Here is a 14706-nt window from a genome sequence, read left to right on the forward strand (position 1 = left end):
CTATGATTTATTCAATAAGAAATGAAACACAAGTAATTACACTCTATGAATGACTTACAAACAAACAAAGAATGACTTTTTAGGATCTCTGAACTTATTCAGCCTCCCAACACTGAGAGCATATTTTCACACAAAGAGTTGTAAACAACTTACAACTTTATCTTGTAACAATTAATACGTGTCTCAGTTTTTTCAAATATTTTTCTTTTTACCTCTGAGCATTTTTTTCTTCCAGAAGACCAGGTTTGACCAGAATTATTGATAAGTGGCTTTGAACTTTTGAAGATTAATTCAAAACTATCCAGAATCATTTAAACAGTTGGGTTCACCTAGTTTGAAGTTTGACATTTTTGAACTGTAGTTATTTTTGTTCTTTTCCGGAATTGGTTTCCAGCAATACAAGGTGTAGCAAGGTGGCTGTCATTTTGCTACCATACATCTTTGTAAAGGGAATAAGTAATTGCAAAGGATTCATGCAGGGCATTTTAATCAGTTTTCAAACAAGTTTCTAAATGACACAATTGGAGACACATGCACCATTAATTCAGAAATAAATTTCCATGGGAAGGTAATTTGATGGCTGTATGTTGTGTTGGTTCAGATATATGTTGTGCGTGTCATCAATAATGTAGAGGTGTGCATATTATTGTGTGTGATTCAATATTATATAAAGAGATAGATGTCTACAGATATGTTCAGCAGATGTGTCAAGACAGAAAAACATATTCATTTATGTGTAGTAAGAGATGATATCCAAATTAATACAATTGTCATTACATAAATCGCTTAAGTGTGAAATCAGTACATTACCAGTGATCAGCAGATCATATTGTAACACTGTTTTAGGTTTGCAATCAAAACAGACAATACACTGCATGAAGGAGGTGACAGTTGCAGAATGTAATATCAGCCATGTAGTGGGTGTATGCACACTCACTTTAAATGTTTTCAAAACCGGCCTATGTTAGAAGGTGTTAGGAACACAATGTTTTCGAACAAGTACCCAGTCCACAATTGGCAAACAAGCTTTTGAGTACCTTGATAAATTTGTATGGTTATGTCAGGAATGCCTACATGCATGCTTTCAGGTGTCTACACTTTCATGAAGTGGGCGGAAGACTAGTGGAATCCTTGAAAGATATTTACAGTTGGTAGGATTTGAAGCTGTTAGGGCATGTTAACTTAGAATGAGAGAAAACACCAGAGGTTCTATGGTCCTATGTCTGACCAATATGCACACAGGACTTGTGGGATTATACCCATCAGAACGAGGCATGGTTCTATGATGTTTTTGACAATAGCTGATATAGTTGGTCTGCACAGAGAGGTTATCAGCCCTTTTGAATTCTGTTCTCCACAGTTGAGTTCTTGATGATGATGTCCCAACAGTTCATAGCCAGTTTTAATTGGCCCCCAAAGTCTGTCTTGTCCATCAATTATCAGCTCAGCACAATCAGTTACCAGTCCAGGGTCACATTTGCATTTGCCTTTTAGCTTATCTTGTCAAGGGGAAAGGGTTTGGTTCGTTTTTAATGATAGAGATGTAACACTGAACCTGAGTTTTCCTTCATATGGTGAATCCCAACGTCACTGAAAATATTCAAATGTGAATTTCCACCACTGCAATACTGCAAGATCCAATTTAGACAATTGCTCAGCCACATGTGTATGGATACCTGTGCCATGTGGTGTGCTGAAATCTGAACATTATTTAATGCTTTCTTTGCTCTGTTTTGACCTGTAAATGTTGAATTTCATCAATATCTTGTAGTATGTAGTCAGTCATCAGTAAAACACCCTTGATGTATTGCTTCTTAAATAAAATGCAGATCCCCTTGGTTTCCAAACTTTTGATCAAGAATTTCCTTTCAATAAAAAGCAATATTGCATGAAAATTACAATTAACTACTGAGATTTGATTGTCAGTTAAGCTGGTTATTATACTTGTGGGAATCCTGTTTACAATGGCCTTCAGAACGTGATCAATAATTTGCGTTCCGATCGAGGTAGTTTCAATGAAACACAGATCTAACATTCAACACACAGGAAGTAAATACAAGGTATCATAGTAAATGGCTAGATTGTCCACTTTCATGTCTATGTTCATTGTACTGTAATACCATGATGGTTGGAGACATAGGTTAGCCCAGTGGGTGAAGCGTTTTGTGGTCATGCTGAACACACAGGTTCCATTCTCCAAATGAGGGTACAGTGTGTGAAACCAATGTCTGGTGTCTCATGCTGTCATGTTGAAAGAATATTGCTAAAAGCAGCTTAAGTCCAAACTCATTCCATATCATTATGCTTGTTCCTGTCTCACTTTAAAGCGTAATGAGCATTGGTTTCACTCACATAGCATGTACTGGTCATGATTACATCCTTCGTGATCACAACAAAATTTATGTAAAATCCATCATCGACCTGAGGTTCATAAACCAGCAGGAGGTGGGGGTATTATCTGTTGTCAACATGATCAATTATTAACATGCCCCTGTGAAGATCTGGGTTAGAAATGGTCTGCAGCAACCCAGGTTTGCGTAAAGAGGCTGCTAACAGGATTGGTTGGGCATCCCAGCTCGCTTCATTAATGCATGTCATCTTATCCAAATTGTACATGTAGTGGCCCTAACATTTCAGACCAACTGGCCTTAAATGTGAAGTTAGATGCCTTATCCATATGGCCAAGTAGGTATACCCAGTCAGCAAGCTGACATGGTAAACATGTCATCTTTGGGATGATTCCTCATGCTGCTGAAGACAGATTGATGCTCATGAGCTACTCACTTGTTGATTATTTACAGATTGCTGTCATACATAATGTACAGTCAGTATATTTGGGATTACACTTTCTCATAATGTTGGAATGCTGCTGAATGCAGAATTTATTATCAATAATATTCAGATCTGACAAATAGTTAACCCTGTAGTTACAGCATTCATTCATCATGCCAAGGACTGGTGTTCGATTTCCCACATAAGTACAATGTATAAAACCCATTTCTAGTGTCCTGCCATTGCTGGAATATTGCTAAAAGTGATGTAAAGCCATATTCATTCACTTAGTCAAATCTGAAATAAACATTTACAGTGCAACATTGAACCAAAACAATTATTGTTAACTATTCCACCACTATTCAGATGAACATGATGAAATATTAAAAACAACAAATAAATATGTGAGAAATCTCCTGGTTAAATACAATCTGATTACTACATGTGTGTTTGGCTGCATTACCACAGAGACCGAAATGAGAAGAGAAGTGATTAGTCTCCGAGCATACTGTCTGGCACTCAGTGTAATTTGGTGTTTGTCTACAGTTCCGTATTCTGAAAGATCGATTTGTCTTCATCCGGTCCAAAACTCCCAAATGTATTATACTGATAGTCAAGCATGTAATACATCTTATGAAAGAAATAGTAAACAATGCCTCTGGTGTTGTGTGTTATACCTGGCATGCTCTCTAAACACATTGATAATCAACCAACTTATTCCATAACATCGTTTCATTACTTTAGTTGTGTGGCCAACATTGTCTGGACCACCAGCAGCAGTATAACAATGCAGGTGGAAATATGGCCCCTACTGGCAGTGTTCTGTTAAGAATTGCCTGCTTCACATGCAAAGTAGCCTTATCTGTAACATGAAGCTAAAGTTACACGTTTATCATGGTATCTCTCAAAAACTCCTGATAGAATTCTGATCTGATGTTCAAAACAGCTGTCATTCTGAAGTTCCTTTTATGAATCATTTGATTCTTTGAACCTTCATCGCTGCCTTAAATAGAGAAATCATATACAAGTCCTTGGAAGTCAACTAAAGTTGCAGACCTTATGAAGCTAAATCTGACTTTGCATGGATTCTGTCAACTGACTCACTTAAAGGTTTGAAAACTCAATAACGTTTGAGCAGGTCCATAGAGATTGGAAATCAAATGGCACATGCTATCTTGAAAGCGGTCCAGAATTGATTAGCCTTTGAATGACCTCCTCATTAAGTCAAGGTCATTCATTAACTTGGTTCAAGTATTATGCCTTTTTCTCCACATAATATGGAGTGTTTTGCATACATGTGAGGTTATTTTGTTAGTTCTGTGTATTCCATAGGTTATGCTGATAGCTTTCTTGTGGCGCTGAATGCACCCAAAGGATGTGGTTAATCTATACTTTACATCTCATGGGAAATCTTTTCATATCCCGATCATTTATGCTGAAGGTCAAGTTACTCGAAACAGAATTATTTACATGATAACCAAGTATTTAGTGTTGTAAGCATTGGAAATTTTATTCCAGTAAGGTCAAGGTTGTAGTGAAAATGGTCCTTGTCAAGTTGTTACAGTTGGAATATTCTGTCATTGCTTTAGTCATGACCTGTGAGAGTAAAACTCACTCACTCACTCACTCACTCACTCACCCACCCACCCACCCACCCACTCACTCACCCACCCACCCACCCACCCACTCACTCACTCACTCACTCACTCACTCACCCACCCACTCACTCACTCACTCACTCACCCACTCACTCATATTGCAAGATATTGCAAGCCAAATATGCGGTTCATAATGTACACTACAATTGTGGCTTAGTATACCTTTCTGTTTGGGTGACTATGATGCACCTGTACAGCAAAACTCTAACAGCCAAACAACAGGATGTGAGACATTACACAGCTATTTCTGTCATGAAATGTCAGGTCAGTTTGGGATTCACACACGTTAGTGACATATGCAGCTTTTAAATTCATTCATGTCCTCTGACCCAAGACTGCTACAGATGTTCTGAGGCCAAGGAAATAATCCAATGATCCTAGTCTCATTGTTTCAGTAGAGATTTGGAGCTGTAATTATCAATCAGTTCTTGTTGCTTTTGTTTTGCTACCAATTTCAAGTGAATAAAACTGACAGGAAACAAATAGCGAACATTTTTGTCTTGATTACACAGTGCCATTTAGAAAGCAGTCAAATGTAACATATGCCATATTTAGGATTACTTACACTAGTCCCCAGGACTAGTCTTAAACAGCAAATTTCTAAGGCAGATATGTGAGAAATTACAAGAGGGAGAACTCCTTCCTGTTGATTTCCAACTTCAATCTTTCAAACATCACTACAACAGACAGACATATGTAGCGAGTGGTCATTGTGGGCCTGTATTTGTCGTCAGCTTGTCACATGAAAGGCATCTTCTATAAAATTTTCACTTGTGCATTGATAGTTGTATCTCTGATCAAACAACATTAGAGCAATAGTTGTGTGATCTTGAAATCTTCACAGAAAGAGTAAACACTAGTGAACCTCAAATGATGTGAAATGTGGACACAAAAGGTTGGAGATGCAGGAATCTTACTTGTAATAAAGGCAAAGTCGACTGTTCTATAGGTGAAGTGTCATACAGTCTTACAGATAAATGTTGCCTTCCTCTTTATATGTACATCTGAATAGTTCAGGTGTTTTACACTAGCTTTTATATTTCTAGCTTAGCTGGTAAATCAGTGGAAAGAAATGGATGACCACGTTTGCTTGTTTAGGTTTAGTTAATCCGAGCAGAAAACTTTACTTGCACCACTGTGGGTTCAACGGAGAGATCAGCAAAACTGCTAGGCAACTGGTGCCCATGTAAATTTCAGAAAAGAATTGCTTTCATTATGGAAAAATTGTCCAATTTGACAATACTCATGTGGCAGTGTTTATGGCCACCATTGTTGAGACAAATGCCCTATTTATCCAGGAATTAGGTCTTTCTTGATTCTATTATGATGGATAGTGGTGTACAAAGTTTGTCTTTTCTGAAGTAAATTGTTTTGCGGGGGGAGAATCCACAAGATAATAATTCTGCTTGTCATTTAAACTGAAGGCCCTTCCTTGACCATGATAAGCCTTTTGGTTAATCTTTGAGACAGTGATTTGTTGGCACTTTTGCCAGATCCAGCATTGTATCTTACCACGTCTGGTTCTCACTGGACATCTGTAATTGAGAACAAAAGAGGAATGGAGTTGTCTTCAGGTTTAGGAATCAAGTCAGACATTGACAGCACTGGTACATGTTTTAGTTTAGCCAGATTTCTTCTTGACTGATTTGTCAAGTCACTCACCAGGTCAGCATGCCATCAAAAAAAAGATAGCCCATTGTGTTTTAGCTGTTGTGACGTGATTACAAATTGTGCACACAATTATGTCTGCATTATGTCAATAATGGTATTTGCATTATGTCAACAATGTTGCCGCAAGTCTGAAATCATTATTACACATGCGTTTTGTATGGATTTGTATTTACTGTTTTGAAATATATTGATAAGACTGATGTACTGTTTAGAGCAACACCGTTCATTTTATAAACCACCTCTCACAATTAGCTTCTTACTCACTCACATAACATGGTTGGAGAGGGAATATTTTAACACCAGTTTGTCTCTATATCTGTCGTATGGCTTAAGAAGGAGCTTTGCATGATTTCAGTGAATTTACTGAGAAAATGAATCCAGTAAGAAATCGGGAAACATCCTGTAAATATAAATATTAAAGAAATTAAATATGTGTTACACCAAGTTTGGAATCCCAGGTATATATCTGGTTTCAGCAGATTTTGTACGGTGGAGGATGTGGTAGCATGTGTAATCTGACATGGTACAACAGCTTATTGTTAAGTGCTTACCTTCCCTTTCTAAAGAGCATTACGTTTTGTAAATATCTTGATTGAAGAGAATGTGATAATTGGACAAGCCACAATACATTTCAGGAACCAGCATTGGTGAACAGGATTGAACAGCATGCCAAATATCTCTTGGGACATGCCTCTCTTTTAAGAGGGCATATATTGGTCAAACAGCATATTTTAAGGGCAAATGATGGTTGCAGAGCAAATGTTTAAGAACATTACATAAGTTAGTCAGGTGACTACTTCTGCATGCTAATGTTTTGTGTGTAGTCAACCCTGCATTTACTGTGGGTTTTTTTTCAGAACGTTTCAACAGCTATGTGACCCTCAAGCTGCAGAATGTGAAGTCCACCACAATCCAGGTGAAGGGGAACAACCCTTGCTGGGAGCAGGAGTTCCTGTTGTAAGTACCAACTTTCCTGAGCCATAGTATTATATATTGCTGTAATCTTGTTCATCCCCTCGTGTCCAGGGCATAAGTATCAACATTCTTGTATCCAGGGTATTATATTTTGCTGTAATCTTGTTCGTCCTTTTAGTTTCAAGGGCATAAGTACCAACCTTCCTGTGTCCAAAGTTTTATTTTATTCCTCCAGTATTCAGGGTGTAAGTTCCAGCCTTTTATCCTCCCTGTATCCAAATTTTGTGTGCCAAATCTTATTCCTCCTTGTATTCAATGTGTAAGAACCAAATCTTGGTCCTTCTAGTATCAAGGTTGTATCTACCAACACAGCTGTCTTCCTGTATGCAAAGTTATTACACTTGTTCCTGTCAATGTTCAGTACAGAATGTTGTTTGTTTTGTGTCTACGGGTAGGTACTGTCCTTGAGTCAACTCAAGCTCATTGTGAGAGAAGATCTCTGTTAAATATACGACAAGGTTAGGCTGAGAGGGCGACATTACTTCTGAAATGTATCTCTAACAGTGAATGGTTCTAGGTGTTTATCACAATAAAATGGGTTATGATACCAAGGATAATCAAGGCTGTATTCTGTCAAGCCAACACAACACCCCTTTCATGATGTCAGTCAGCATGTCAGACATCACAACATTGTTATGGAAGATGGACCTGTGAAGACCCAGTCTACAATTGATCTTCAGTAACCTGTCCTTGTCGTAAGAGACAACTAAAGAGGATCGAGTGGTCAGGTTCCCTGACTTGTTTGACACATGGGCACTGTATCCCAGTGGCATAGATCTATGCTCATACAGTTGATCACTGAATTGTCTGGTCCAAACTTGTTATTTACAGCCTTATAGGTGAAATATTGATGAGTGCGGCATAAAAATTACTCACCCACTCATGGAAGACAATCTTCACAATCCGACAGGTTCATTCAGGTTGTTTAGTTTCCTAGTACTGTGCTCATGCTTGTGAAACCCTCATAATTTCGGACTCTCCTCCCATACTAACAGAGAATATGAATAAAATTCAATAGATGTTCAGAGTGGTGTCAGATACAACTCACAGTATTAAACATAAATCTTTCTGATGTTGTACTAACAGATGAAAAACTGTATCAAACTGAATGGAATCAAAGACATCCATGGCTTGAATTGCTCTGTATGATATACATATATGGGGCTGATTGTTGGTAGGTATTGTAAATAAAAAATCCACAAGCATCATTTTTTTGTGCTGGTGCCTGTTTTTGTAAACAACATATATCAGAATGGTAAGGTTCTTTGTTGGTCAAATAAAGGAAGCCCTATTCATTGTTGTATCATTCAGCTAGCTATTCAGCCAGCTATTCAGCCAGGCAATGACAATCAAGTGTATGTTATGTCACAAGCTGGACAGGAATAGGTTTCTTTATGCCAAGGTAGTACTCTGACCTTTCCTTGCAGCACAAATCATCCTGCTATTTGTCCACTAGAGCAATGTAATGGGATGCGTGTTGGTTCACATGAACGCTTAAATGGCCAGTCTTCTTGTATGGAGATGCTGATTTAAAGCAAATTAAAGAAAAATATACCTTAGCTTTTTCCAAGTGAAAGTTCACTGTGAACATCAGGCAGTATCCATCATTTCATCAGATACTTTGTTCATATCTCCAATGAAATCAGATGGTTAAGTAGAACAGCTTGCTTAAGGCTATAGACGTTCTTAAATTTATGCACAGAATTCTCATCTCAATACAAAAATAGCTTCATGAGTTACCATAGTGAAAATGTCATTTTACTTATTGCTCAGTCATGATGATATTTGATACTGAGGAAGCATCAGTTTATAGAATACAATCTGTTAAATGTGTTTCATTTAATCGTAGGTCATCAGTTTATAGAATACAATCTGTTAAATGTGTTTCATTTAATCGTAGGTCGAAATATGATGAGGGAAAAAAATATAGGATCACACGAAAGTACAACTGTTCTCTTATTTTTTTTCCCGTTTTTTACAAGTTATACGAAACAAAGCTTGTGAAGGACCCTAAAAAAATTAAAGGAATTCTTGCCCTTTCATGTGATCCCTTATTTTTTTCCCTCAGTATATTACCGTAAGCCTTCAAAAATAACCTTGGTTACAGTATGTTCTCTGTGGAGCATGATATAGCTGAAAGTGTATTGATTCAGTCAAACGTGGAACCATGTAAACACAACATACTGGAAATGTAATTTGTTGCCATAGCACAGGCAGTTCTGTGTGTTACATTCTGAAATTCTATAAGCTGTATAAGTTTGTGCATTTACAGGATACATTACATTTTTCATGAGTATTTTTTTCTCTTTCTTTTGATCATAATCTGTGACAGCCTTGGAGATTGAAAATGTAGTTTGGCCCTTACAAGTTTTATGAAGCATTACATATAATGTAATACACAGTGTGTATGCATGTTGGATGTGTGGAAACTCAAGTTACACTGTTAAATTTTTGTCACCCCTCACCCACAAAAAAACTCTAATGTAGCCATTTCTGAACATAAAATTTTGCATGTATAGTTGCAAACCTTCCAGAAAATAATGTAGTCAACAGGACATCGCAGCTTTGTTTCCATCAAGGCAGGTGAGAGTTTATGCACAGGTGTTTCATGTGTTTCGATACATATTTTACACCTTTGCTATATGCTATAATTGGTAGTAAACCACCATTGAAAATGTACAGCCCTGTCAGGCAGTTAAGGTTAAAAAACATTTTGTTCAATATTGTAATTTTAATGGTATTTAAATGTTGTATGTAGAGGTTATTTTTGTAAATAGTGCAGTACAGTTTATTGCTACAATGCAATAAAATTGATTACAAGTTTTATGTATTAGCATTTGAAATGGGAAATTATTAATTCCAATTTGTGTGCTTCTAATGACAGTAGCTGGTTGTTTATGGCTGAAGATCAGTTGAATGGCTACATAATGATAACTCTGTACATTCAGACTTAACCAGTACTACTGCAGGTGTCATGTTGGTAACACAACATTCTCAAGGTAGAGATGCTGGCAATTTTCCATCACCCTGTATAGCCATCACACCAAGTGCCTTTTATCTTGAAAATTTGTAAATTAGTTTTAGGAATGAAACAGCAGGCCTGAACAGGAACCTATCGAGAGTGTTATGCCATCACTGACTGACTGCCCCTCAACAAGCAATCAAGTCCTGTTTGTGCCTTAATATTGTCCAATTTGTTGCTAGCCATCTTTGCTATGCTGGTGCTAGTGTCAGCATAGTCCCTCTAGTTCCAATTTCACATCATGAAAATAAATCTTACTTTAGTGGTTGAAATGAAGCCAAATGTCAACTGCAGCCATCTTTGACTACAAGCAGCTAGTGGTGTGTGCACAGAGCCCAGGGTGTATGGACTTAGCAATATCACTTCGACGTGCTTGTCGCAGCGGAAATTGAGAGTTGGCTCTGCATACACTTCTTCATTGTCTGCAGAATAAAGATTCACAGTTTATTTGATGTGGCCATAAAACGTGCAACCTCAGCTTCAAATATACACCCTCAGATTATCTCTGTGAAGTGAAGGAGGGAAATGTATTGATTGTTATAAGGAGTTTAATCATATTGACTCATTTCTTTGCAGATCACAAATGTAAAAGAACTCATTTTTGAATTTCATTCTACTTTTTCGAGGTGATTGTATTTGAAATTCATGCTCTTCCAAAGAATAACATTTGCAAGAGATATAGGTTCCTGAGAAGGAAGTAGTCATGTTATCCAACCTTTTTGAGCTAAATCAGCAGTGTGTTATAGGGATTGAATGTCGTGTTTTTTCTAGTACTTCATTTTGTAATTCTAATCAGTGCGCATTCAATTTCTACTTGTTTGAATTTATCTTCAACTCAATGCCATTATGAAAGTTGAAAGGGGCTGAGAATGAATTTATGCTTTTTATTCATGTATGCTTGTTGTGTAATTAAAGCTGTGTTTTCTTCTGTCTTTGATGGTATATGACCTATCAGTTTCAAGTCTACATACCAGTAAGTCAACAGTATTGATATGGAGCTCTACTGAGTGAGTGAGTGAGTTAAGTTTTACGCCGCACTCAGGAATATTCCAGCTATATGGTGGCAGTCTGTAAACAATCGAGTCTGGACCAGACAATCCAGTGACCAACAACATGAGCATTGATCTGCGCAGTTGGGAACCAATGACGTGTCAACCAAGTCAGCGAGTCTGACCACCTAATCCCGTTTGTCGCCTCTTACGACAAGCGTAGTCGCCTTCCACTGAAGATATCAGGATTGGTTAACTGTGGGTATCAGGATTATTCATTAGTTAAAGTAGAAATATCCAGTGTCAAGATGTCACTTGTCAGTAGGTCAACTGCAGGTGTCAGTAGGACAACTGTAGGTGTATGCAGGTCAGCTGTAGGTGACAGTAGGTCAACTGTAGATCTTGGTAGGTCCACTCAAGGTGTGATTTGGTTGACAGTAGATGCCACCATGTCAACTGCAGTAGGTCAACTTTAGGTGTATGTAGGTCAAATGTAGGTGTCAGTAGGTCAAACGTACATGTCAGTAGGTTAACTATTGATGTCAGTAGGTCAACTGTGGGTGTCAGTAGGCCAGCTACATGTTTGTTGGTCAAGTGTAGGTGTCGGTAGGTCAGTTGTAGGTCTGAAGGTAGAAGGTTTACTATACCTGTAAAGGGAGATCAATGATGAAACACACATCATTTATTTGCATTATGGCTGGAGTCAATATCATCACTGAGAATCATTAGACATATTTATTCCTGAGCGCAGAACAATATTCCCTCTTTTGTTATGCCTCCATTCACTTCCAGTGTAACCTATTTCTACTAACACACAGGCAGGCCCCTGACGACTAGGCCAACATTTAGCTCTCCTTTCCATTGTTGGCAACTGGTCCCAAAGTTTGGTGATAATCACCCTAATTATCTCCCTTTCCCTGATCAGCTCAACTGACCTTGTAAGTCTGTGTAGTGTTTACCGTGGCAACATCTGACTGGTATTAATTGATGTCAGACGTGTATCATTCCAATCAGTAACACAGAGCCCCAAAAGCAAATTAATGCTTCGATTTCTACCCATTGATCTGCTGCTACCGTTTTCTCTGTCAATGGTCTTAGTGAAAACTGTGTCCAGAGGCTGTAGGCATCAGCTAGGGAAGCATGCTGTTTCACTTGTGGACAGTTTACATGGTTAGCGTCCTGTGACCTTTACCTTCCAACTCATTTTTGAATTTCATTCTACTTTTTCGAGATGATTGTATTTGAAATTCATGCTCCTCTAAAGATTTAAATAACATTTGCAAGAGATGTAGGTTCCTGAGAAGGAAGTAGTCATGTTATCCAACCTTTTTGAGCTAAATCAGCAGTGTGTTATAGGGATTGAATGATGTGTTTTTCTCCTAGTACTTCATTTTGTAATTCTAATCAGTGCGCAGAAAATTCAATTTCTACTTGTTTGAATAAATCTTCAACTCAATGCCATCATGAAAGTTGAAAGGGGCTGAGAATGAATTTAGGCTTCACTTGTGGACAGTTTACATTGTTAGCATCCTGTGACCTTTACCTTCCAGCTTTATACAAGTACATATTGCATCAACAATGTATAAGGCCACCTCTGGATCATGGCATATTGTCCCACAAGAGTTTCATTAGGAACTACTGAATCAGGCCCAGCGTGACGCTGGTTCTGTCTGATTCATTGATCATGCAGCTGTCTGTACTGGGGAATCAAGGTGTGAGATAGCAGTAAATATTCAGCTGATCAGTCATGGCCCATCCCAAAGTGACCTAAGCTGGTGCTCACCGTTCCCACTAAAGATTGTCCACTGCTGCCATGGTGAATCAGTGTTGGTCTTGCAGTTGTTGCATACCTGATGCCCATGATCTGAGATTCTTCAAAAATATGTAACAGTCTTTACTTATGAGCAATATTCCTCCCCATCCCTGTGATTGGGATACTTCGCTTGGCATGACTGCTAGACAACAGGCAAAGTAGTTAAGCTTTTTGTATCTATATACAGGATAGAAACAGCCCTGTGTGTGTAGAGGACTAGTGATATTCAGATCTCTTATCATGTCATCGGTATCTTTATGTACCACTCACAAGTTGAGTAACATCAGATTCTTCAGCATTACTGCAGATAACCTGCCATGTCATGTTAAATGATTCTTCCATGTCACTATACATGGTAAAATCAGGAGTTCTGTTTTGAGTGTTGTGAAAAGAGCACTTAGAGTACAGGAGGACCCATGCTGTAACTGTGGCAAAACTTTAGAGTTCTTACTTGTCAGTGTTCTATGTATGAAGTAGTGAAAGGCAACCTGGTAGTTGAAGGTTTTCGCTTCTGACCAAAAGTCCTGATTCTGTTCCCTACACCGGCTCAGTGTGTGAAGTTGATTTCTTTTATGCCTCTGTTGTGATAATGCTGGAATACTGCTGGTAACAGTGTGGTACCATTCACTCACTGGTTCACCAAAATCATTGACATCTGAGTAGCTATGAAGAAACATCCAAAGGCTGGAGAATCTACACCGACACATGACTTGAACATTCATTATGAGATTTTGCATGTTTTTATCTATTAGTCACTACTTGCATGTCAAGAATACATTGAACAATAATGTTGATTTGAAATTAAGAAGATCTGTGAATGAACATGGCTATGTTAAAGCTGACATGCCATGATATAAATGAACTAACATTAAAGGGGGTATTAACCCAGTTCTCTCACAGTAGAGTATTTGCATTTTTACTTTTCATGTGCCAGTTTTGCATAAAAGATAAAGTATGCTTTAATCAATGTTCTCAGAGGAACATAGATTTATTGAAGTGTTTCCGCCAAGCCACTAAATACAGGCAGATATTTTTTTTAAGATTAGGCAGATGACTGAGATAAGAATTTCAGGTATGTGTCAAGTCAGTAACTTGATTTCCATTTTCTGTTGTTTGGGTTGATGCAGAACCAGGCAATGTATAAATAGTTAAACATATACCCTAAATCTTTGATTCAACTTTTTGTTTTGATGAAAACTTATGTATCCCCCAAAACACAGGAACTTCATTTCTAATTATCACAAATTCACAAATGTTATCACAAGTCCTAGTTGTTCAAATATATACAGACCAGCATGTCTATGTATTAAATGCTTAGTAATCAGGTTAGTTCTACCACATCCTTGTAACATGAAAAATAGTTGAAGAAGACATTCTGATTCAGCATGAAGACATGAGGCAGACCCAGGCTAGCACTCTGTGGGTTTACCTGTACATTTTCATACATTGCTAAGGAGTAATGAAGTCCTGTGTAAATACATCATCAAATTACCTTCTTGTTTGTGTCTGATGTGAAAGTTGAGGAAGACATGAATGCGGCGGCTGTCCTAGGCCAGGAATGTCGACTGTATCAGCAGTATTCAAAGGCGGAGGAGGAGGAGGAGGAGGATAGATCAATTGCATATCAATTGATGCTTTTGTTGGGATTTCCCTGATCAGTTTTGCAATCTCCAAGTTGGCCTTTGATGTTGACCTCAACTGTGAGAACCATCTTGGCAGAATGATTTATAATACTTCCTATCACATGTCTTGAGAAAGAAGGGGGTTAAGAGCTAATTTAGCGATACTTAGACCTGAAGTTATCTG

General features: G+C 38.0%; 1 protein-coding gene across 7 annotated transcripts in view; it reads left to right on the top strand.

The window, feature by feature from the left end:
• The window catches only part of LOC137277417 (protein unc-13 homolog B-like), a 156871-nt gene that overhangs the window by 56716 nt on the left and 85449 nt on the right, over nt 1–14706 (top strand). For all 7 annotated transcript variants that reach the window (XM_067809137.1, XM_067809131.1, XM_067809132.1 and 4 more), the window contains exon 3: nt 6959–7058. In XM_067809137.1, the coding sequence (XP_067665238.1) occupies nt 6959–7058 (100 nt within the window). The remainder of the gene's footprint in view (nt 1–6958; nt 7059–14706) is intronic.

The sequence above is a fragment of the Haliotis asinina genome, chromosome 3 (assembly GCF_037392515.1).
Source record: "Haliotis asinina isolate JCU_RB_2024 chromosome 3, JCU_Hal_asi_v2, whole genome shotgun sequence".
In the NCBI taxonomy this organism is placed as follows: Eukaryota; Metazoa; Mollusca; class Gastropoda; order Lepetellida; family Haliotidae; genus Haliotis; species Haliotis asinina.